General features: G+C 41.9%; 1 protein-coding gene across 2 annotated transcripts; it reads left to right on the top strand.

Moving 5' to 3' along the window:
* The first annotated feature begins 1,489 nt into the window (after window positions 1-1,489).
* ccdc69 (coiled-coil domain containing 69) lies at window positions 1,490-25,475 on the top strand. 2 transcript variants are annotated; one of them, XR_006025875.1, is made up of 10 exons: window positions 1,490-1,850; window positions 6,471-6,540; window positions 7,794-7,960; window positions 9,647-9,734; window positions 12,462-12,535; window positions 12,644-12,745; window positions 13,278-13,397; window positions 14,266-14,363; window positions 14,631-15,686; window positions 25,407-25,475. XR_006025875.1 is itself a non-coding variant. In XM_042075027.1 (9 exons), exons 1-9 carry the CDS (start codon window positions 1,830-1,832, stop codon window positions 14,809-14,811), a joined length of 921 nt encoding a protein of 306 aa, XP_041930961.1. In that variant the 5' UTR covers window positions 1,490-1,829; the 3' UTR covers window positions 14,812-15,920. The 2 variants fall into 2 exon arrangements, 1 of the variants encoding a protein (XP_041930961.1); XM_042075027.1 differs by lacking the exon at window positions 25,407-25,475 and having other exon boundaries at window positions 14,631-15,920.
* Window positions 25,476-25,683: the final 208 nt, after the last annotated feature.

A 25,683-nucleotide genomic window follows, 5' to 3' on the forward strand; every position in this document is an offset into this window, starting at 1 on the left:
ATATGATGTGTTGTTGTTGATTATGTGCATGAGAGACCCTCTGGCTTAGTTGTTGGGCATCCAACTTAGCAGCTAGTTCTGGGCTAGACCAGGTCCTGCTGTGACACAGATATAACAATGACCTCTGCACTAGATGAAGGCTAGACTGCTCCTGTTGATGTTAACACCAACACAAGAAAGGTTGCGCCCTGTGAAGGAATATGTTGGACATTAATTTGGACACAGTCAGCAGATTCTTTCTAACTTTACCCTGTGTCCATGACACCAGGATAAAGAACAGGTTTACTCACATAATCTGTATTTTTAATTGTTATTTTTAAACGTAAGTGTCAAATCAGCTCAAATGGTCAATACTACTCTACATATATGTCATTTAATGAATTAGAGATTCACCTTTCTCACAGAGACCATTTGTGTTAATATATAACCTAACACAGGTCCAGCTCCCAGGAGCAAACTTAATTCTTGTTGCACAATGCCATTTTGAAATGACTCTCTTCACAGAATCACACTAGTACTAACACCCTCACTGCCTGCAGAGCTATAGTATTGCTGGCTCTTCCTTTAACTCAGGTCTGCTGCATGCTGATGGCAAAGGAGAGCACAGATAGGCTATACATTTTGCAGCAGCCATTGTGAAGCTCTTTAACGCCTGTGGCCCAAACCATGGTATGACGAGCAGAGCAGGAGCCATTACAAGTGTGCTCCATTCTACAGGGTCAACATTTTAGTCTATATGCTCCCTTCAGTGGACAACAGTGGACATAACTGAAGAAGAGCATCTGATAATTTGTCCATGGTTTTCTAAGAGTTGTTGACATGAGTTTATATGAGTGGATGAATATTAGAGAACTACAATAATAAAGGTTCAATGGGTCAATATAGGCTATTGAACCTGCATAGCCTAACAGCTTGATCTAGGCACACAATGCCCCAAAGCCAAAATGTAGTTAATTTGTTTGTAGGCCTAGTTTCTATTTTATGCATGTTAATCATTAAATTAGCCCAATAGAGTTAATCTTAGCACCCTTTGACAATTAAGGCAACAAAATGAAGCTGGCTCAATAGTCCTTGACCCAGAGGTTGGTCACCATGAGGGGAATAAGGTAGGCCTAGAGGCTAGTTAGAAAATAAGTGATAACCGATTTATTTATTTATCCTTGTTTATGATGTCTATGTCTATGCATGATATAATACAGTGAATATGGTCAAATCAGGCATAGATATCCCCTCAAAACTTTCCCAGCTGATTAGAACATCAAGTAAAAAATATATATTGCACGTTTTCTAACATTATATGGATATGTAAATGATCCATTACCTTTTGAAATATGCCATAATTTGTATACAATTCAAGTAGGCTACAGCAACCTCAGGCAAGTTTTTTTTTTGTTTTGTTTTTCAAAGATCTCATATGTGTATCTAGTCGTTTGCGCACGTGCAGTTCTGCGCATTTACACTGGGACTTACGGTACAAAAAGTTCAAATTCTATAACGTGCCAGCAAATCCGCACCGACAACACAATGCTCATAACACTCATGGACGGCTCCTGAATTTTAGGCTTTCATACCAGCATACCTTGCTCAACTAATGAGGCAGCAATAACACAGGTTTCTCGGGGCGCATCTTCACAGTTTGACAAAGTTGTGCGCAAGGGGTTTCATGTTGCCTTAATTTAATTCGAGGCGGCTGAGAGGAATCAAACTGGCTCGTGGGGAGGGTAGTAGTGGTACATATAGCGGGACTCTGTGACTGGTCCAAACGCAGGAGCTGAAGATACTGCTGGCTTCACCTTTCGGGTAGAGGCAAGAAGGTCGGGCGCTCAGCAATGGGTTGTGCCCAGAGCAAGGTGTGTAACATTATTCAATTTGGAAAATATAAAAGGTGGAAGACCCGTCTTTTGAGTCGGAGACCTCAACTCTTGTCAGTTCAACTTAAACTCTAACGTTAACTTTCCTTTCTTACGTTTGTTTCCTTTGTAACGTTTGACAGCAAACTTTAGTGTTGAAACATTGTAACCTGACCCAGAATATTAGTGATACTGCTCAGTCTTTTCTCATTTATAATTTAGTGTGAATTATTGCTGTTGGTTAACTAGCGCTGGCTAGCAAGACTTTGCATGCACACAAATTGCCCTTACACTTGAAGTTACCACGTTAAAAAAAAATAGTGTAGCCTAACGTTAAATGTGAGTTCATTAGGCACACATGGGCTCTTAAAATCTCACAACTTAACTATCAATGCAAATTTAATTAAATAACAAATGTTTCAAATGTCAGCTATTCGTTAACTTGACACTGCCAGATGATTGCTAAATCAGTGGTGCATTCATTTCCGTGTAAGTTAGGATTCTAACATTCATGATGTCTTGTTCCTCTGATCAAAGTGCTGTCAAGAGCTTTCGCCTACCTGCACGCCCACACTTGATGCAGCATACACAAACTAATTTGTCCGTGGCGTCTGGTAAGGTTTCTGTAAATTATGGATTAATACCTTTGTAGTGCCACATAAGGCCACAGCTCCATGTGTTGCAAGAAATCTATATTTAAATGAACTTTAATTACCCTACCCAATACCCATACCCTTTTTATATTTACTACCAGCCCTATTGTCTGCGCAGAGACCACACGGTCCTAAATCTCTCGTCAGTGGAAAGCTTTGATTAGCCCAGATTGTTTGTGGATTTAGAAACTGTTGGACTTAATGTCACAGCCAGTGTTGTGCTCCTCACAAGCTGTGCACTGTATTCTGTTAAGAGTGCTGCCCCCTCCCACACGCACACAATAAACATCGGTCGGGTATAGTGGCAGCTAAGGCACAGCAGTATGTTCCCAAAGTAGACATGACCAACTGGAGATGTAGACTGTGTGGTATAGTAAGACCTCTGCGAGGAATAGAGGGTCACAAACTCACGTCGGCCATGTCCTAGGGCAGCTCTGTTTCCCCCCTCCAGCCAGCCTCACTCCGACACCGGTCTGGGAAACGTGTGAGCTTGCCAGTTGTTCATTAGGCGACAAGGGCATTTGTTGTGCCCGTGCTTCTGAGTGCCAAGAGAAATAGGCCAGCTCTGTGGTGGCAAAGCCAAATTTTATGTAACAAACACAGCATCAATCAAAGGTGGCGTGACCTGGACTGACGCCACTTATGTGTCAATACTGTTGGTCTGTTTGGGTGTTTGTTGTGTGCAGTGCAGTACTAGTGTCATGACTCTGTATTGTGTTTTGATATGGCTGGGAGACATACAATGAGCTGCTGCTTCACAGGAGTTAGCCTAGCATGTGATAGTTTGTTCCTCTTTGGCATTCTCAGTATTTCGAACTGTATCCACAGAGCTTCCTACTGGCAACACCCCAGAGGAAGTTTAAAAGGAGATCAAGTACACTTGATGAGGGGACAGCTCAGCCTGGCTCACATGTGGCCTGTGAAATATAGCTGTCCCACCAGGGTAGCCTACAACACAGTGGAACATTATTGTGAAAAATACAGTTAGGAAAAGAAGCGAAAACATTAAAATCACAGCAAGCCGTCTCATGTGATGGTGTTTTTTGCTCTGTGTTCTGCACACTGCCCTAGGATTGTCTCATGAGCACTTTGTGATCTCAGAGGTGAAATGCCACTGGGTGGAATCCAGAGGCCTCATTCTATACATTGACAGTCTTGATGAATTGAGGCACTCTTTAAAATAACTGATGCTTTGAAGCAACTTTTATCAGGCAGATGACAAATGCCTGGTAAAAAAATGTTCAGAGCTGAAAGCAGACGAGTCTTGTGGTTTTTGCCACCTGGCCCAGCTTACGTTCCTGTCATGTCTCCAGTCTGTTTTATGCCTCCCAAACTAGTATGTGTGATATCTTGCAGGGGATGGGGCTCAGCTCTTTTGTGTGACCCCGATAGGCCTACATCTCACCATTTTAACACAGGAGTTTTAAAAGTCTAAATGACTGCACTGGCGTTGCCAGGGCTGCCCTGACCGAGGAAGCCTTAAGCTTTGCTGTAGAACGGCACATTCTCTCAGGTGGCTGGCAAATATATCCCTACAGGACTATAAACACTGGCTGGGTCCAGGAGTCTCGTGCTTGTTAAAAATGTGTGGAAAGGCATGGCAGTATGAATGATGTCCCAGTCAAATACTCTAGGAAGGAGAGAGGGAGTTTTTTTTTTTTTTAACCACGTCTCGTTACTGTGAATCTGAGAACAATTAGGAAATGTACTGAGATGGGCATCCAGTCTGTCTGCTAGTTATTATGTACACATTCATTCACTCATTAAAGGGGGGGGGGGGGGGGGGGATTATTTTGGTTAAGTCTGTAAGAGGAAATAAATGCTTTCATCACCTAGGTTTGGTGTCTTGCAGACATTTTGAAAATATTTAGCCTATAGTCAATTTTTATTATGTTTTTCAATGCAATTATTTAAAAGGCAAAGTACACCAGGTCTCTTTTAGGAGGGTTAGTTCAGATAAAGAGCTGAACAATTTCTGTAGATTGTCTTTAGACTGTATGTTACAGGGAGTAGGCTAGACTTTGCACATACTCTAGGGAGAACTGTACAAGTTGCCATAGAAACCATACAAACTTCACCCCCCACCCTCCTCTCCCTGTTCTCCTCAAACAAACATGGTGGCTACCATGGCAAGCACCCAGCTGTGTGTGTGTGTGTGTTAATCTGTGTCCTGCATGTCCATCTGAGTCTAATATCTGTGCTGTGTTTATACATGTTTATGTAATGACCACCGGATGGAAGGCCTCTGTTTATACCTGAGAGGGAGTTCACTGTCTCCTGCACTTAAAGAGCAGCTCAGAGTGTAACATAAGCTGCAAACTTTCCCATGGAGACAGAATAACTTGGGGTATAGATTGACACGCATTGTTACTTAAAGGTGCAGTCCACCACGATTCTGGTGAAGGGTTATTTATATTTAAACTCAACAGCCAATCTAATGAAACCCCCTCCCCTCTGTGCTCCTTGAACAACGCGATTGGTTGAAACGGTTTATGGTTTAATCTGAGACACTATGTTTCACATTTTCAGAGTGCAAGGACCAGGGACACTGGTGTTTTTGTTTGTTTGTTTGTTTAGTGCACAAACTTAACAGATGGCTAAAGAACCATGAAAATAAAAAATCACGGAATTCCATACTACTTGTAAACCTTATCATGTCTGTTGCCCAAGTGTTGTTTTTCCTCTCCGAGAGACATCGATGAAGAAAGCTGTGATAAGACCTAGGTTCTGTGGAGTGCTCAGGCTTACATCATTGTTTTGCACCGGCTCAGAGGAAATGAGTTACATCTGTTTTGTCACTGTGAGTGATGAGGTGGCGTATCACAGTTAAGGACACGACTATAGGGAGGGAGGGGCTTTGCATGATGGTTTGATGAGCTCAGTGCTTTGAGTCAGAAATTTCAAAAGTGCTTTCTTGTAAGCAAGTGTCATAAGGTGGAAGGGAGCACTTTTCAAATTGTAGGCTTGATGAGTATCAAGACACACACACACTTTTATTGATCAGCTACACTAAAAGTTTAGAGTTGTCATACTTTGTTTGTGTTATCAGAGTATGTGTTATATGTCACTGTTCAGGTAATAGCCTACACTTGTTGTAGTTTCCTCACTGTTCCTCTTGCTGCCAGTCCAACATAAAATCTTAAGTGCCTTCAGCTGTTGAAACACTGTTAAACTAAATTCTGAGGTAGCCTACAAGTTATTGAGTGATGCTGTTTTGGCAATGGACAAAATCCATTGTATTGCCTGGAGGAGTCTGGTTTGATGAGTATGTAGCCTAAACTTGGCCAGTGACCAAAGCATCTTGTTTTAAGACCCATAAACAGATATCCCCTCCAGGATTATAGGCTAGTTGCTATTGTTTGGCAATTGGAACCAGAATAAACAGCTTGTTTGTTGTCCAAGCTTGTTTACATAAGGCAGTTTTTTTGTTTGTTTGTTTCTTTGCTTTGTTTTGACATTTGACACAAGTCTGAACAACACTATTAAAAATGGTAAAGGGGTAAAGGTCCTGTGGAAAAAATCATGACCCAAGCAGCTGGAGACGTTGAGGTGTGGTCCATGTTCTCCGTTTTTAATGACAAACCTCTGAATCGGCCATGATGAGCTAGGATGACTGTGGTTTATGTAACTTCTCATGACCCTATTTTGCAATAGCGTGTGACCTGTTCTGTTGTGTACATTTTTATTGCTTATGAAGCAGAGAGACTTTTTGACCAGGAGGTGGATTACATTTTGTAATGCCCACAAGACGGTGACCTAACTAGCAGGGGATAAATGAAATAAAAGGTGTTGACAGCCCAACCTTATTGACTAGCTCCCAAACAAACAGTGGAGTTTGATCTATGGCCTGATGCAATTCATTGACATCTTAAAGTCTCCCTGTGCCTGGCTTATCCTGCTATTGAGCTGTGTACGGCATATTTCCATTGAAACAAGGCCCAAGCCCTGCCTCTGTGTGTCTCCGCAGAAGAAGAGCAAGTCGAAGGTGGGGGAGAAGAAGCAGAGGGCGGTGAACAACAGCACTCAGGATGGAAGTGGTGAGCAATGGTTTCCTCCGGCAGATCTACACTCATAAGCTAACTCTTCTTAGATGGCCTCTGTTAACTTGCATTTACATTGCATCGCATTGCATTGTCATTTAGCTGACTCTTTTATCCAGAGCAACTTACATGTGATGAGGACTGCCGTTTAAGCTATAGTACAAAATGAGACCTTAAGAGAAAATGCCACCTTTTACGTAAAATACAAGCTATCTTTAACCTAACTAATGTTAACCTAATGCACTCTTCATTATTTTATATCAGCCATTTTGGTCCACTGAACATATTCTGTGTTTTGTAGTGTTTTTACACCACTTTGACACGTCTGCGTATGAATTGCGCTACATAAATAAACTTCCCTTGGGCCTCTTCACTCACCACAAGAACAGCTGGAGGTACCTGAAACGCACTAAGCAACAGACAGGAAGTGATGTCGTACCTAAACACCCCTAATTTTTCCTGATTGCATGATCGAAAATGAATTACGTAATTGTGTGTGTGATAAGGCGCTCAGGTATTTGGTCATTGTAATTGCTAGGTAGTCGGGTGAGCTGGGAGCCCATTTAACAATGACTGAGTGAGCACATTCCACATCTCGGTGAGAAAATGGATGGTCTTGTCACGGTTGTGATTTACAAGCTCCATCCTGTCTGACTAACGCTATTCTGGCACCCTTACTGTATAATTTCATGTCCTTGCCCAAAGGTATGTCTTGTAAAAAAGAGAGAGAGAGAAAGGAAACAAACAAAGCAAATCTACTTCCTCCAATGGTGTTAGACTAAATAGATAGTTTGGAATTCTTTACGCCTTCCATGGTCATTTGTTAACCTTTCGGGAGTGCTGAAGCGAGATAAGGCCGCTTGTCCTATTTAACATGTCTGGCTGGTCACTGTTTATGTCCACATTGCATTTGAGTGAGGTCATATTACATGGCTTTGACCATGGTTTAGGCCAGGTTGGTGAAGGATTGTCAAAAAAAAGGCCCACTGGTTGGAGAGATTAGATTTTAGCATTTGAACCTTTGCCTCACAATTCACATTTTTTTGTAAAGAATCTACATCATGTTTACATCTAAATTCATGCATGTTCCTTATTCTTATTTTAATTTGTCTTGTTTGTCAATGTCCTATGTTGCTCACAATTTCAATTAATCCAGGCCTTCTTGGTCAATTGGTGAGTTATAGTTAAAGGTTGGGTACGGTCATCAGCATTCTAACATCCCTGATTGGTTCTCCATGTGTTCCGTCTAGCCAAGGTCTCATTGGCTGAGGTGGGTGGAGGGGTGGAGCAGTATGAGAAGCAGCTGAAGGTCCTCCATGCTCTCCTGGCTGCCCCTGGGGGTCTTGAGAGAGATGCACTCTTCAAAGCCCACCACAACGACCAGCTCTGCAAGGTCGTCTGCAGCATCGCTGAGAAGGTACAGATGATCATATGGATATGGAGTTAATCTTAATTTATCTCCAGATTTGAGTGTTAGTTGAATTCTGCAAACAGTTGTTTTATTGTTTGTAGAAATTGTTTTATTAAGTCTACCTCATTTTATTCATTTTGTTTTAATTTTTTCCTGTTTCACTCTTCATGTTTTGTGATTACTTGTAATGAAATTGAATTGGATAATTGTGTGGGGAAAAAGTTGCCATTGATTTAATGTATAGCTTTTCAGTTTGTTTTGTTTGTTTGCTTTGTATCAAGCCACAAACATTGAGGAATAACAGGGCCCTTAAGAATGCTCTCAAGGGCTAAAGATGCTGCAGTTACATCTGTGTTGCATGGTTAAAGAAAGGAGGATGTTCCATAGGCCTTCTGATGGTCCATAGGCCACAGGCCATTAGGTCAAAAAGGCATGAGACAGAGACTGTCACCAGTCCCCAGAGTAGTGAGATGCCAATAGCATGGAGAAATCTCAGAACATAAACTGCACTCCAAGGGTGATTGTACATGGGATACCTTTTGCAAACAATGTCACTGGACCATCACATGTCCTGTTCCTAGTGTTCTGATGGGATGATTGCAACAAGTTACCCATGGATGACAACTGGTTTCGTAACACAAATGGGAAAGTGGCCGACCAACATCACTCAGTATCACTGCATCAATCACTGTATCAATGTTAAAAGTTGCCCTGTATTGAACCTTACTGAGACAGTGTTTTTTTTTTTTTTTTTTTTTTTTTTTAATTTCATAGAAGTAACACCATTGAAGGTTCATTTGGGAAAATAATTAAAGAACTTTCAGTTTTTTGAAGACCCATTCTTCAATCTCTGGTCTGAGACCTGGCCTGTGCATGGAATCACCTGCTTAGGTTTTTGGACTCCCAAAGACGTGCAGCTTCAAGCGCCCCGTCTGCTCAAACGAATAACACAACGGCAGCGATGACGTCAGGGAATGCGTTGTGCAGCTGGCGGCGCCCATAAACACGCTGTGCCTTTTCCATTACCCAATAATTGGCAGCGTTCAATGCCCATTCTGTTTCCACGTGTTCCACAATGCCCGCTCTTGCCGCCCCTATTCTCTGTGTGTGCAAGTTTACGCTGCTAAAGCGTTGACATGCCGGGCCTGCGTTGAAAGTGTCCCCCACCACCCCGACCTGACAAAGCCAGACCTGTTTTCTTGGAAGGTGCGTCCGTCCACCCTGGTCTTTAGAAAGGAGACAGACCTGATCTGTGTAAATATATAGTCAAACAAGTCCTCAGTTACGCACCGAGACGAACAAAAGAGACCGTGTTGACCTGCAGTACCCCTCTCAGCAGGTGTTTGCCCATGAATAAAGGATGTCTTATGTAAGGCATAGTGGCGAGGTTAAAACTCTTGCTTTAGTGTCAATCACAGAGACAGGACTCGATCAGTCACTGTCTCTCATACACCTGCGTTGCCCATTTTAAACATGCAGGCCTTCCTTAGTGTGGGAACTTTTTTTTAAGTGCATCTTTATAATATGTGATAATGACGTGTGTATTTCTCTCTACTCGTAGAAGAGTTTCTACACAATAATTGATGTTGCATGTAATAGACACCAAGAAATCTGTCTTCAGTTAGGGTGAACTGAATAGTTTGTGTGTGTGTGTGTGTGTGTGTGTGTGTGTTCCCTCCCTCCCTCCCTCAGGTCAAGAGTGAGACTGCAGCCAAGCTTAATGCAGCCCACCAGGAGGAGATGAGAAAGACGACAGAAGAGTATCAAAGCGCGACTGAAGGTCAGTGGGACCATCTCCTCTTCTCTTCCTACCCCTCTTTTTCTTCCTGCCTGCATTACCACCTGGTTGGCTCTAGCTACCTGTCTATTTGATCAGTATCCAAGTCTTGTTCTGTGTTAGACAGTAAAGGGGCATTCACACCAAGAACGATAACTATAAAAAAAAAAAAAATATTGTTCTCTTTAATATGAATGACTATATTCACACATAAACTATAACGATAACGACATGAAGAACGATATTGTTGATCACTTTCAGACTGATTTTGATAACGATAAAAAGCTAACAGCCAATCAGAACCCATTACATTTTAGCCATCACATTCATTAACACGAGAAAATACTTTTCTTATCGTTGGTCAGTGTAGACGCTTTTATCCTTATGGTTATAGTTATAGGTATTGTTCTTGGTGTGAATGCCCCTTAAGACTAAGAGCCATCAATAATGCACACACCTGTGGTATTTTTAATATGAATGCACCAAGTATGCTGCTGTATGCACCATCCCTGTATGAGACAATGTGTTAGAATCTACAAATTAAATAACAATAGAATACGCCACCCAGAGACCAAGTAGCTTTCTTTTTTTCAAAATGCATCTGTGTAATCTGTGATGTATCTGAGCTAGTTTAATTGTACAATACAACACTGCATTCAGTCACATTATGGCAATGAATGTGTTGTTTCAGTTGTTTGGTGATGTTATTGTACCCTTTTACAAACTCCAATATTATTCTCTAATGAGTAAGATACCTTCTTTTAAGTGATTCTGTGTCTGCGTTACAAAATATTGCGAGGTGCAATAAGAAACTGCCATTTGTTTTGTTCTTGGGGAGTTATGAGTCCACTAGACTATTTGATAGTTCTCCCAGAGTTGATCTGAAAAGTTATGGGTTCAATTCCCGGCTTCCACCGTTGTGCCCTTAAGCATTACAAGACACTTAACCCAGAATTGTTCTAGGGACAATGGCCCTTGTAATAGAATTGACATGTGTAAGTTGCATTGGATAAAAATGTTTGCTAAATGAATACATTTAAATAAAAAAAATCTCTCAGACATGGGGTCTTAGTTGTATTGCTAACGGACTAACAATTGGAGACTGACGCCCATTATTTTGAGTTTCTTTTAGTCAGAATATACTCTCTGAATGTGGCCCTTGTTCAGTGCTTACCTTGAGCATTGTTATGAACTCTGGGCCATTTTAGTCTCAAGTTATTTTGTGTTCACACCTGCAGACTGCACAATGCTGGTGTTTGTCCCAGTCAAACCAGGTCTGATCTTTACTACAGCGCTGATGGGGCCGTCTCCACCCCAAACAGGGACATAACAGGTGCATCACTTCAATATCTGACAAAAGGATTTTAGAAAACAAACTGATCAACATCTTGGACAATGAATGTCATCCGCTTTATAGCACTATCAAAAACCAAAAGAGCTTGATCAGCTGGAGACTTCGCTCACTGCCATGCACAACTGAAAGGCTGAGGAAGTCATTTGTTCCTAGGGCCGTTGAACTGTTCAATGCCTCACTAAAGGGAAGGGAAGAGGAGAGAGACTTCTCTGCTTAGTCTGTCTGCCTCTCCACCCTCTCCATGTCCATGTTTGAGTACTGACTGCCCACCACTGCTTACTACTGTTTTACTACTGTTTTACTAATGTACACAGCCTAATGTTTTCACTACTGTTTTACTGCTACACTGTTTTTCATGCTATATTAGCACACATGATCAATGGCTGCGGTCAGACTTCTGCTACAATACTGAATGAATGAATGGCTATAACCCTATTACCTCAACCTGTTCTTGCACTGAAATAGTTTTTTTATTTTACCTTGTCTACATTATACTTTACTCTCCTATTTGTCCATATTATTTATGCTGGTCTCTAGACCTTACTCTTGCACTGTTGGACTACTTTTTGCACCTTCACCATGACACTCACTCTCTTGAGCACCTTGCCATGCACACATAACTAAGGACTATGGTTGGACTACTGTTTGCACCTTCACCATGACACTCAGTCCCTTTAGCACCTTACCAGTCCAGGCCCTGTCACTACAAGCGTCTTATGCTTGATCACCCTCAAGCACATTGGACTTCCTTAATTTAATTTATATAGTGTATTTAGTATGTTAGATTTCTTATCTTTCTTATCTTCTACTGTCTTTATTGTACAGTGGAGTTTAGTTATATGTTTATACTTATACTTATGTTTACCATTTCTGCTGTAAGTGCATGTTGTGTGTGTGTGTGTGTGTGTGAGTGATGTCTGTATGATACTGAGACCCTTGAATTTCCCCTTGGGGATCAATAAAGTATCTATCTATCTATCTATCTATCTCTCTATCTAACCAGAGATTGTGGGCTCCCTCAAACATCTCAACTACAGTACTCACACACCAATGACCCCAAGATCTCCACAGCTCCATGTTTGTGGATGGGCACAAGGCAGCTGTGGACGCCATAGACAAGTGCACACTGGCCTTAGAGGCTTTCTTCCACTGAAAGGGAAGCCCACAGGCTTTATCTGGTCAAAACGCTTCTGTTTATTCCCACCAGATGAAGGTCATGATTTGGGAGGGCGGACATCCCTAAATCAAGTGTTTTTAGTACCAGGGTGTAGGAATGTGTTTTTAATACAAACCAGTTGGTTGGTCTTTGCTGGAGGCTTAGAGGATCTCCTATAATAAAAATGAACTGTAAATCACACATTTCTTTCATGGTATAGAGCTGAAGCGCCTCCACAAAGAAGAGAAAGTTGCCTTAAATGCTGCACATGAAGCCACAGAGAACATGCTGAAGGTGAGGCAGTTATCCACCATCTAGGAAGTTCATTTATCATGTGTTTTAAATGAACAGGCGTCCTCATTGTGTGTGTGTGTGTCTGTGTCTGTGTCTGTCATGTTGCAGGAGAGGATAGAAGAGCTGCTGGTGGATCTGAAGGTGTTCCATGAGGTGAAACGGAGAGTAGAGGAGTCTACGCTGAAGAGAGACCTACAGCGGAACATTGAGGTGAGTGTGGAGGATGGGCCCTTATAACTAACCCATACAGAGTCATCAGGTTGCCACCTCTATTTTTATCCTCTTTCATCAATGACGTATCTAATGGCCAGAGAACATTGACATGAGTGTCCTGATTTATATCAACTGTGTTAATATTGTGATTATGTGATGGATTGTGCATATTTTGTATAGAGTTAAATACCGCCTAAGAATACTTGCACTGGGTGCTTCTCTCTCAGCCTCTGTATTAGGTCTTGACTTGATTCTTTCCTCTCACTTTTTTCTATCTTCATACATTTCTTCCTTGTAGTCTTACACTTCTCTGATAAATTCACGTACTCTCATTCTTTAATTCTCTTGAATTTCCCCTGGGGATCAATAAAGTATCTATCTATCTAAGAGGAAGAGGGACCTCTCAGTCTCTTAATTGTTCTCAAGTGTAAATCACTTTGAATAAATCATTGTGTATGAATTGTGTACTGTATGAGTTAACTTAACTTGCCTTGCCCTCTCCTCCTCTTTGTCGGATCCTTCCCCTCAGACTCACGGCAGCCCTGGGGAATTCTGGGAGCGGGAGCAGGAGAGTCTGCTGATTGTCATCGAGATGAAGACTGAGCGTGTGCAGGAGCTGGGCAGCAAGCTTCTGCAGATGAACACACTGGTATGTGCTGCTGGCCTTTTTTGGGAAGCCAGGAGAGGGGTCTGTGTGTCTCCCTGTGTGTCTCTCTCTGTGTGTCTCTGTGTGTGTGTCTCTGTGTGTGTGTGTGTGTGTGTGTGTGTGTGTGTGTAAAAGGGTCAGAATTAAGATGTGCATGCTCAACCCATGTATTTATGCATTTGTCAGGAAAGAATGTCCAGGGTTCTTTGCACTTACTGTAGTGTAGCAAAACTGCTGTACATGTTCAGCAGGGTCATGATGGTGGGCTTAAAAATCCAATGTGTGTTTGCATTTCAGACTTCTCACCAAATATAATATGTGTACATGTGTATACGTACACAGGATTGGATTGGATTGGATTGGATATGTTTAACACTGGATTTTTTTCATGACACATCCATAAATTATCTCAAGGGCTCTGAACTTAAACAGTTTATTCCAATCATGATGCAGGAATAACCACGGTCATGGTCTGTTTAAAGGTCCAGACAGTCTGTGTTTTTTGCATTTACAATCAAAAGGTATCTTGCTGTGGGATTTTGTGAGCATGGATCTGTGGCACTATGTAACCTCCTGTTCTGAACCGTGACTGTTTAAGGGATTACATCTGCCTGTGTAGGCCACTCGTAGCCTAATGATAATCTTATTACTGGACTGCCACAGTGAAGGTCTTCATTGAGATACTGCACTGGATAGGTAAACAAATCCAGATAAACAAATTGGAACCTGACACAGATGTCCAGTGACTCATTAATTGTACTTATTTCCATACAGTAAAAGTGTGCTGTGTGGTCAGTGTTTGGGCATGTGTAATGTAGACCGTCGGAATAAATCCATTGTGTTAAACTAGGCCATTTATTTGCCTTTAAAGGTTGAAAAGAATCTGTCACTGGAGGACCAGGTGATTCACATCCTACAACAGAATGAAGACCTCAGAGTTCGGATAGAGAACTACCAGTCCCTCATCCAGTACGTGGCATTATAATGTTCAATATTCACTAGTTTTGCTAGGATTTTAGTTTCTTTAGTACAGTCGTCAAATACTGTAGTGGATGGATAGTAATTATCAGAAATGTAAAATTCTGCATCTTACATTTAAATGCTAACAATGGAAAAGGAATAAGAATAGGCATGTTTTATTTACTGTTTTATACAGATATGTGGTGCTGTGCATATTGTAATTTATTGTGATTGATTATAATGGTCCTAATGATCAGTAATGAATCGTGTGTGCAGGGAGCTGTCTAAAGACCAGCTGAGCCTGCAGGAGGCTCTGGAAAAGCAGTCGTTGGAGACGCAGAAACTGCGCCAGGAGAAGGAGGAGCTGCTCTTCAAACTGCTGCACCACGACTCCTGCTCCTCCTCCAACCCCGCTTTCCATCGGCCTCCCACCCTCTCCGAGGTGTCCCCCAGCTGACTTCGATAACCCCCCCACCCCCCTGGGCTTAACTGCCCCTGCCTCAAACTGCCCCACTGCAGTGTGTTGGGGGGGGGGGGGGGTAGGGGCACTTTACTGAATGCTCCCTGGATCACAGCGCTCCACTCCATTCCTCAACCCTCAACCAAAGTGTTCACACTGACCTCTAGTGGTCTACTGATGCACATACAAGAGTGAGGTGCCTCATGCTGTGGTGATTTCGGTCTGGATTGATTTATTTTTTTTGGGGGGGGGGGGGGGTTGATTCAAAAGCCATGTCTGGTGTGATGAGTGTGGAGCCATTAACATGGATGAGCCTTTAAAACTGACTGACTGTCCGTCTGGATTGTGCCTTTAGAAGCTGGCGGTCACCTAGACTAGAGGACTCCCTCTGACTGGTTTGGTGTTCACATTTGCTCTCACAGTGGAGCAAGAGAGTTTGTGGTTTGACTCTGTACTTTTATTTTTAGATCCTGTTTGTTCATTTTTACTTTTTAGTCAGATTTATTTAGATTTTTTTTTTTTGTTTTGTTTTATCTAGTTGTTTATTTACGTTTTGCCATGGAAAGATTTTTTTTTTTTTAGTACATGCCACTCGGTGATGGAAAAAAGACTATGCAGTGTATAAAACCATGCCAAGAGAGAAACTAGAACTAGTTTGAATTGTATTTCCTTTTTGTTGCAGTTGTATATTTGTCTTTCTTTTTGTTGATTTAAGTAGGAGACTCCTGCTCCACAGTCACTGTGGTTGGATTGCAGACAAAAAACAATTGTACTTAACTCATTTGTAAGAGCCAAGAGCACTTCTGAATGTAGAATTTGAAGCATGCAGAATTGTAGATGCACTGGCACTTTCTCCAATCAGTATTTTATGTGTGAGTGTTTTTGAAAGGTGTGTGTGTGTGTGTGTGTGTGTGTGTGTGTGTGTGTCTGCATAGAGACATGCAGATTTTTTTTTTTTTTTACAGCTCATGTGACCATTTGCCCTTAGTTAACCCTATTTTATAGTTTTACCATTGTCTGTCAATGCTAGTTCTACCTTTTTAATTGGTGCCTTTGACCCTTTTGTTTGTCTGGAAAATCAAGTCACAATAAAGGGCTGAATCTGAGCCATGGTTATGTTCTTTTTGCTTGTGCAAATTATCACAACTGAAGATTTAGAAAATAGGGAGATTAAAATATAAGCAATTGTATTGGTAGAAATGCAATTGCCAATATTACCTGTTCCCTATAGAAATTCATAAAGGATTTAGTTGCAAAAACGGATGACTCTCATATTTTCAGTGTGCATTTAGGTCAGACATGTCAAAGTCAAGGCCCAATGAATTATCTACGGCCCCCGGGATGATATTTGATTAGTATCAGAACCGGCCCGCGGGCTACAGCCGCCGGCTGCTGTTTTGCACGCACCAATACTCCATTTCCCACCATGCAACGGTAGCCCACGAACTCACTGCGGCGCCGCAAGTGGGCTTCGGCTTCATTATTCATCAGTAGTCAGTCAGGGCAGATGTCAACTTTTAGCGACCCCCCTCCCCAGTGTTGTGCCTGAACACGTTCATTGAACGAAAGTTCATGAACTCGTTCATATTTTGAGCGAACGTGAACTGAACGTACTGTATTAGCCTACTACTGCCTGATGAACGTTACTGTGAACTCGTTCATTCTGGTGTCTGTGAACGGCACGCTCTTTCAGTTTAACTTCGTTGAATAGGGTGTCCGATTTCTACAGAGCCTTCCACGCGAAAACCCGGCTAAAACACACCGTAAAAAGGCCTTAATATGGCAGCATGCAGGTCACCATTCGTCAAACTATGGGCCGCGGTCCGCAATGTGGACAATGGTCTGCAGAGTGAAATTATTCCCGGGCCATCGTCTGATAATTTGCTGCGCAATTGATCAAGGAGCCGCGGACAGAAAAAGAAAACAAACATTTCTGCAATTAGTAGGAAATACTTGTTTGGTGTCATCAGACATAGAGGTATAGAATTAAGTCGTGGTATGGGCGTTTATTCAATGCATGCGTGTGCACGCTGGTAGCAAAGCTAAGCTTCAACCTATTGGAAGGCTATTGAATTATGAAACGACATTTAATAGAACGACGTGGATTTAGGCCTATGCAACTTCCATAAAAAACAGAGCACAGACTATATAAAACACTGTTTGGCATTAAGTATTAAAGTCAGCCAAAAGCTATTAGTCTTAGTTAAAGATAGTTAAAGATCTCCAGATCAGTGATCTACGCATGATCTGATCCGCCATTTACCATTCACAAAAGCTGGTATTGTGTTTCCTGAATCCTTACATTCAGGCATTCAAATTAAATGAAATTGGCATATAAATATTCTATCAGTGTATGATGCTTGCATGAGGGAAACATCCCAAAACAACGGCACCCATATAACTGCTGTTGTTTTGAGAAGTATTTCTCATGCAAGCATCATGCAACAATGCAAAAACAATGAAACTATTGTAGGCCTAATTATATTTTACATTAGTAAAGCAGTACTCTGATGTGCATGTTTTCACAAACTTTTGTGAACAATCTTAGCACTTTAAACATTGACTGTTTTGAAGTGCATGTATAGCAATATAGTATAAAAATAATAATAATTGTGATTTCATTATGATAATTTGATGGGGGGTGGGAGGAGGGGGTGGGTTAATGTAGGTGGGCCCTATGACCCCAAAGTATGCCTTAACTGGGCCTCAGGTCAAAGAAGTTTGAGAAAGGCTGATGTAGACGACAAAGCAGCAAGGAGGCATCGTATGATCATTTAAACAAGTTTTATGACAAGGTTGGTGAGGATGGGAAAAATCGCACATTTCTGTGCAAACTTTGCCCGCACTTCAGTCACAGTCATTATTAATTTAATCATTAAATAAAATACAGTACACGTCTTGGTTCAATAGGTTACGTGCAGTCATTTTAATATGTTTTAATAAACATTGAACCAGTCCGGCCCTCGGCTTGTAGCAAATTTGTTTTTTTGGCCCTCTAATGTATTTGAATTTGACATCCCTGATTTAGGTAATATGAATGCAATTGCAGTTGTGCTGTTTTGATTAAGAATGTCAAATAAAAGCAACTCATCGGCAATTTGGCTGATATTACCTGGAGGGAAAAAAAATCTGAAAATTCATTAGAATGTTTTTGTTACTGCTTTGGCAGAAAACGGCAAAGTCCTCCTTTTCAGTGGTGTACTCCTGTAATGCTGTGTGAGATGAAATGCACATCAGCAGCACAAGGGGACAGCACTGAGTTGTTATGATGAGAAGGTTAAACAGGGTTGTTGGATGTTTGCTTTGTGTGAGTGCATGTTGTTTGCATGTTTTTATCTGAGTATAATTCGTCATCTTTTTTTTTTTTACATAAACAATAACCTGTAACCGATGTTAGAACAGTCATGTCTATAACCTCAAACATTCTGTTCATTTCATTGGTCAGTGACTTGAAGGAAAAGATTGCAGAACGTATCAATTCAGTTGTGCTGTTTTACCCCAGTGTTCTGTCCTTGAGCCTTACAGAAAAACATTGCAGAATGTGTAAATGAACTGGTTTTATTCCATTTCACTTTAGAACATCACAATAAGTTGCCCATGTTTTGCCCATCTCCCCTCTCTTTTGTCTGTTCATTTTCACTTCAGTTTTGGTCTGGCTCCTGCTAACTGATACCTTTTGCATGAGAGAACTACTCTATTAACATCTTGGCTTTTGTTTCCCCGCATGGACCTCTGGGCCTCGCCCTAACTAACCCCACTTTCACTGTGTCCAGTTGACTGGAGACGGCGTGTGACTGACCTGCAGAGACGGCTCTTCCTTTGTCTCATCTCCAGAAGGTAACAAGCACAGTGGGGAGAGCCTGCTGGATTGATTGACATGTTATTTACTGACAGGTTGTCTGACCCCACACTCACACACACACACACACACCTCTCTTTCCATAGCTCTTGCCTCTGAGATGCAATGAGATCCATTCACACTCTCCCATCACACACACATATATATTCACACACACTCACACTCCCATCACAGTGATACAAATGTACACACACACACACACACCCCTTTTAGCCATGGCCTGCCTATGTGTGTAAGTAGATCACCGTTTCACAATGGCCAGCCGGCGTGTCAAGACAATACCTGCCTGAGCAGACCGAGAAGTGCAGGTCAAGCCCTCCTGTTATGATGTCAGGCAGTTCCCAGGGCATTTGCCTGCCACCTGGGATCCCCTCACACACCGGCCCAAGGATGGGATGGGGTGGACAAACACATGTGTGTGTGTGTGTGTGTGTGTGAGAGAGAGAGAGAGAGATTGCACGCGCGCGCTGTTGCTTGTGTGTGTGTGTGTGTGTGCGAGGAGGGCAGGGTGTAGGGGGTTGGGGCGCCTGTCTGCACTGATCACTTATCACTACTCTGCTATACCCTGCTGCTTCTTGGGTGTCGGGTTGGATGTTAACCCACCTGTGCAAAAACATGTCCCGCTAATTACGCACACACACACACACACACACACACACACACACACACACACACACACACACACTATAGCACACAGTGTATTACAGGCATACAATATTAATGACACAATATAAATTCAGCAATCAAACCAAGTAGGTTAAAAAATTCTCTTCATCTATGATTGTGAACCAGCATGGACTTGTGTGTGCTTTTACTTAGAGGCCGCACTTAACAAGTGTAAAATAGTTAATCAAATGTGTCATTACAAAAGCAACCTTAGTACTAATTAATCAAATAAAGAACAACAACGATCTCAAGGATTCATTTAGACATTTTTTGCATTGCAGAACAAAATGACCCCCCATTTAGGTAATTAAAAGGAATAAATTTAGAAATCAAACGGTACGATTTTCTAACACATTTTGACAATTACACATCAAACTACTGATTGTTCCATTTGCCAGTACAAGACTAAATGATGATTTGATTGCAGTACTTTATCAGCAGGTTAAAAAACATTGCAACAATCTACCATAATGACACTAATGCCTGACCTAATTAACACGGCCAGCCACTTGTTTTAGAAGGTTAATCAGTGTGTTTATTTAAGAGCCGCTGTTTTAATTGCTTGCAGCCGTTTGTAGTGTTTGTGTGTTCTGCACCATTCACTCGCCGTGTGCGTGACTTCCTGTGCAAGTACGTGCATTGAAGAGTTTGACTTTTCCTCTGTGTGTCCTCACTGTGCCTGTAGAGCTGCTTCTGAGGCCATGGGAATGGGAATGCCGCTTTTAAAAAGGTCACACTCCTTTTGTCTTCTCCTTGTCACTGGCTTTTCCGGCTGTCTGAATTGAAGGGGATGTTATGCCTTGTGTTGTTTGTTCGTTTTTGTGTGTGTGTGTGTGCGTGCGAGAGTTAAGTAGAAAGTTTGACTGCTTGTGTGTGTGTTTGCACGTGTGTGAGTGCTGTTGCTTGTAAGTTTGTTTGTGGTTGTGCTGTTAGTACGTGTGTGTGTGTTTGTGTTGTTGCTTATACATGTGTGTTTCCATGTCCGTGTGCTGTTACTTCTATGTGTGTGTTTGTGCCGTTGCCTCCATGTGTGTATGTCTGTGTGCTGGTTGCTTGTACCTGTGTGTGTGTGTGTGTGTGTGTGTGTGTGTGTGTGTGTGTGTGTGTGTGTGTGTGTGCAGCAGGGGAGTGGTGGTTAGAGGGTTGTTTTGGGCACACCTGCGTTGTGAGGGGTCCCTCTGTGCTCTATTAGCCGCACGAATATAATACAATACCTCTCCTTGGCTTCATAATTTGTTAATTGCTCCATAATAAGAATCTTCCCCATATTCATTATCAACACTGGAAATGATGTGTTGCTGGTACATCTGCTCCCTTCGTCCTCAACTCCAGTATGTGTGAAATGCATTTTAGTGTCGTATTTATTACAATTTCCATTATTTTATTACAGCAAAGATGACCCTGAAATTGCCAGGGGTTAAGATTAAAATGAGAAAAAAAATCTGTTCAGGAGTAAAGGGAAGGGGGGAAGAAATCAGAGCATGAATGCCTTGTGCTATTTGTGGCTACAGAGGTGTTCTTTGTCACTTTGGCTTAGAACAAAAAGGTGAAAATTGCACCCTTAGGAAAACAGCTTTGATTAAAAGGTGTAGTTAACCCTCCTCCCCCTCTTTCTCTCCATCTCCATCTCTCTCTCTTTCTCTCCCCTCCTCCCCCATCCCTCGTTTTCAGCGTGTTATTTTCAAGCTTCCTGGGGTGAGAGTTTTGGACGTGCACTGCACTCAGTTTCCATGTCAGCAGTCTTGAACATCTCTGTCGCTTCACGCTCCCAATTCCTGAGAGGGAGAAAGGAGTGTAGGAGCTGAGTTTGAGAAACAGTCTTTGTTTCTTTGAAGCATAGTCTTTTGTCATCATTGCCACCCTCTTGACAATAGCGTACATAGTATGTGGATGATATGTCTTTGGGACTGTGTGTGTGTGTGTGAGTGAGTGTGTGCTGGGGGGGGGGGGGGGGGGGGGGGATGGGGGGTTCACTAACACACCTGGAGAAGGAATTAAAGAAAGGGGAAATCCACCCTCTCCCTCTCTCTGATTACCACTAGCAGTTTGTGAGTGTATGTGTGTGAATCTGTGCGTATGCAGACACGCCCATAGCTGTCTGTACAGATGGCCCGAGTCACACCTCTCCTTGTGAGCCTCCTTCCGACCATGCATCAACTCCCATATAGCGTATATATCCCATACCCACTCACATAGCACAGGTCGAGTTAACTTCACACCGTTACTCTCATATATCTGGTTAACTTGTCACTGTCAAGTGTATAGGCCTCTCCAACGCCGCCATCAGTTTTCTTCCTCCAGTAGCCTGCGACCTATCACATGCAGTACCACATGAGGCCACTAGAGGGCTGTAATGGCACAGCCTGTCCTACAGCACCCATTTGTGGGCTCAGCTCGTGGTCAGGTTATGTGTGATAAGATCTCCGGCGTATTTGTTCAGCTGTCCCACCAAATTTGTCAGGATTAATACTGTCGCGTATCTCATGGTTCAATAAATCAGAGCTGGTGCAGGTTTCGTCGAGCTCTCCTGAAATATAATCATTGACTCAAGTCGCGCAAATGAATGGGCTATGGCATAGTTGAGTATATTTACCTGTCAACAATTACTGATTTGACATGTTCCACACTTGTGTGAGGTGCCATTTGTTCACAAAGCAGACGTGATTGCTGACAGGTTTGAGTTTTCTCTTCTGACATTTCTGGGATTTTTATTATTTTTAAAATTGTTTTGTGTGTGTCTCTGTGTGCCTTTTTTTATGTGTCTAACTTTGCATTTCTGTCTGTCTGACTTATCCTCTTCACTCCACACCTTTCTGTCAAAGACCTGATTCAAAAAATATAGCCAGGGCTTAAAATTTGACATTTTAGGATGATAAACTGTGTCTAGGCCTACAAAAAAAAATCCCTGTCTTTACATTACCCAAACCTAGATATCTTCATAAATCAAGACGTCTGTGGGGGGGAGAGGGCAGAAAATAAAAAGAAAACCTACTGTCACATTTGTTATCATCTGTAGATCTGGCAGAAGGACGCCTGCCATTTGCTTGTCGCTGGGGCTGAAATGACGGCTAATGGGGAATGTGTGGTTCAGTCAGATTAACAGCGCTGATTAGACAGTTATGAGTGCTCTCTGTCTCTGATGTGAGTGCTGTAAAACCAGGTAAAAAAACCTTCCTCACCCATGCAGACGTAGTGAGATGTGTCTCTTCGCTTGCCCAGGGGAGAGAGCCTTGTGAGACATAGCATTTTTGGCATAGCTCTTATACAGGTATAAACATGTTGAAGAAATAGAGTTTGGTTAATGGTGCCCCCCCCCCCCCCACCTCTTTTTTTCCTCAGGGAGGGGGAGGGCAATTTGGCCCTAACGAAAAGCACATAAATTATTATTTGTAATGCTGAAAAAACACTCTGGCCCTCTGGCCTGCTAGGGGGGTAACTCCTTTTGTACTTCAACTTTACTTGTGTCCCTCACATAACTCAACAAACCCTCTTTTTGACACTGGAACAGTAATTCCTGAAATACTCCTAAACATGAAACGGCAGTCTTGTGGGGATGGTTCTTCTGTTAGACAGGTCTCCGGTGATCATGGCGAGGCGATCCCCAGTGAGGCTCTTCCTGTTCAAAGATACAGCAGCGCAGACTAATTACACCACCAGGAAGTGTTGTGTGGTAGTAAAATTGCCACCTGAGATTTTCCACCTGGACGTTTTATGGCGTCGCTTGCTGGCAGGCTCAGTTGCTGTGTCTAATGGCTTCATTAACAGTAGAGATGTTCAGGGCCTTTGTCTCCAAATAACATTATCTGGGGACATGGTGGTGGGGGTTGGTTGAGAAAGTGGGACAGATCGGTATCAATTGGTAGTGAAGAGTCTCAAACAGTTTGAATGATAATTTTGCCAAAGTCATCAAGTCAAGTATTTAAAACTAGCAAGCTGTCTAACTTATAGGCATCAGACTGCCACTGATGAGTAGATTTGCAAACTGATGAGTTACATTAGTATTTTTGGTGATGTCAAGTGAAGCCTGTTCCGATCTAGAGCATTAAACTCTAGTGAATAGCTTGGATGGCTATCTCTCCTTCACATGAATTTGAGGATGTTATAAAAAAAAAAAACAGTTAACTGCCAAAGTTTGCATAATGTCACTTTAAAATCAAATGAGTGTATTGTTCTGGGAATAGTAAGGGACCCAGTCATATGCAGAGAGCAAGAGGTGATGGCCTGTGTTATCTGCTCCATTGCAAGATAGAATGTTACACTGAGCGTGTAACCAGACATTTAATTGCTGCGGCAACAGACATGAAGTTAGAATGGTACACTGTCTGCGTAACCATGGATGCATTATTACCACATAGTTCAGTAGTTACCACAGTTCCCAAGAGATGTGAACGTGTGTGTGGACCTAATAGATGCCACTGAAGAAAACAGCAAAATTTCCTTTGGACAATTATTTGTTTTTTAAGAAAAGGAGACTGGCGATTCTAGAAAAATAATTATGGGGTGGCCAAGTTGGGGCAAAGACTCAAAGAAGGGTGACACATAAAGATAACATGTCAAAAGTAAAATAATACAAATCATAATCTTACATGTAGGACTTTCTTTTGAAGTAGCAGATAACTTTTGAAGCACATAACTTAGTAGATGCAATGCAACAAAAAGAAAAGCAGTAGCCAACTAGAATGACATTTTTCACCATACAGGCTAGATGTGCATGGCTATAAAAGCAGAAAAAAATGTTTTTTGAGCCCAGTGACACAGGACATGCATAGCATTGCAATACATGCCCATAAATGCCTTCACCATGACACTCACTCTTGAGCACCTTACTATGCACACAGAACTACAGGACTACTGTTGGACTACTTTTTGCACCTTCACCATGCCACTCACTCTCTTGAGCACCATGCACACAGAACTACAGGCCAGTCCCGTCCCTGTCACTGCAAGCGTCTCATGCTTAATCACTCTCAAGCACACTGTGGATTTTTTTATTTAATTTATATAGTATATTTAGTTTTTATTATCTTCTACTGTCTCTATTGTACAGTGGAGTTTTGTTATATATTTATACGTATACTTACCATTTCTGCTGTAAGTGCATGTTGTGTGTGATGTCTGTATGCTACTGAGACCTTGAATTTCCCCTTGGGGATCAATAAAGTATCTATCTATCTATCTATCTATCTATCTATCTCTATCTCTCTCTCTCTATGCTAAGAAAGCAATTCTTATTGAAGACATTTTTTGTGCTGACAAAAAGTCCTACTATCACATCTCTGGTGGTGTTCCCCCTTCTTTTTTTATCCAATGATAAAACCTATCAACATACATTCCTCACAAAAAGTCAGGGATATTAGGCTTTTGGGTGAAACCTTCTTTAAACGTTTGAATGTGGTTGTCCAACAGTTAACAGTTCAATGTTTTAGTACTTTCTGTAGGCCTACTGAAACATTAGATTTCACCCGAAAGCCTGACATCCCTAACTTTTTGTGAGTAATGTATGTTATCTAACATGACTTGACATAACATTTTATGCTGTTAAATTTGGGTTAATTGTAATAGGGTTAACTAATAAGGGTTAAGTGTAATAGGGTTAACTAATAAGAACTTATACTATCCCAAACCATTTAAAGTAGTTCTCTGCACCTTATGGTGAAGATATTGTTAGCGGAACCTCTTTGTATGTTTGCTTTTTGAACTAACTTTTTTATTGATGTTCAGAAACATTGGTTTGGGAGAGGGGACTTTTTTTGTAGTAAAAGGTCTCCATGGTACCACTTATTTTAAGATTGTTGTGAAATCTCTTCTTCAGGTTCATGCTCTTGGAATAAGATCAATATAAAATATCTGACCAGTAGAACAGTTTGGGTCTTTCTGACTGCATGTCCACAAACACTTACAGTACGAGTGTTCTCTGGGTCTGGTCAGAGTGAAGGCCACATCTGGAGTCCTGAGATGTGCACAGGGCCAGAGCAGTTTGTGAGTGTTGGGGCTTACACTGGCTCTGACAGGCCAGCAATGTAAAATGCAGCCTGACTACATTCCCACCCTGCAGAAGACTCAGGAGGTGTGTGTGTGTGTGTGTGTGTGTGTGTGTGTGTGTGTGTGTGTGTGTGTGTGTGTGTGTGTGTGTGTGTGTGTGTGTGTGTGTGCCGGTCGTCGTCTTCCTCCTCCGTCCACCTCATTTTTAGTTTTTTTTTTTTTGGTCTAGTTCACTTATCCTGTCAGTTCATGTCACCTCTGGTGAAATGCAACAAATTAGAAGCCAATGATCGATAGGAGCAGCTCTTCAAAGGCAGAGTTTCACCAAAGTATTTCCTGCCTGGTCACTCACACTGTATGAG

This window comes from Alosa sapidissima, chromosome 20, assembly GCF_018492685.1.
Source record: "Alosa sapidissima isolate fAloSap1 chromosome 20, fAloSap1.pri, whole genome shotgun sequence".
In the NCBI taxonomy this organism is placed as follows: Eukaryota; Metazoa; Chordata; class Actinopteri; order Clupeiformes; family Clupeidae; genus Alosa; species Alosa sapidissima.

Bases quoted from the DNA above. Each gene is read 5' to 3' on its own strand.
- ccdc69 (XM_042075027.1), top strand. From the start codon at position 1,830: ATGGGTTGTGCCCAGAGCAAG. The intron at 6,541-7,793 runs GTGAGCAATGGT...TGTTCCGTCTAG, and splicing joins CAGCACTCAGGATGGAAGTG to CCAAGGTCTCATTGGCTGAG. The intron at 12,536-12,643 runs GTGAGGCAGTTA...GTCATGTTGCAG, and splicing joins CCACAGAGAACATGCTGAAG to GAGAGGATAGAAGAGCTGCT.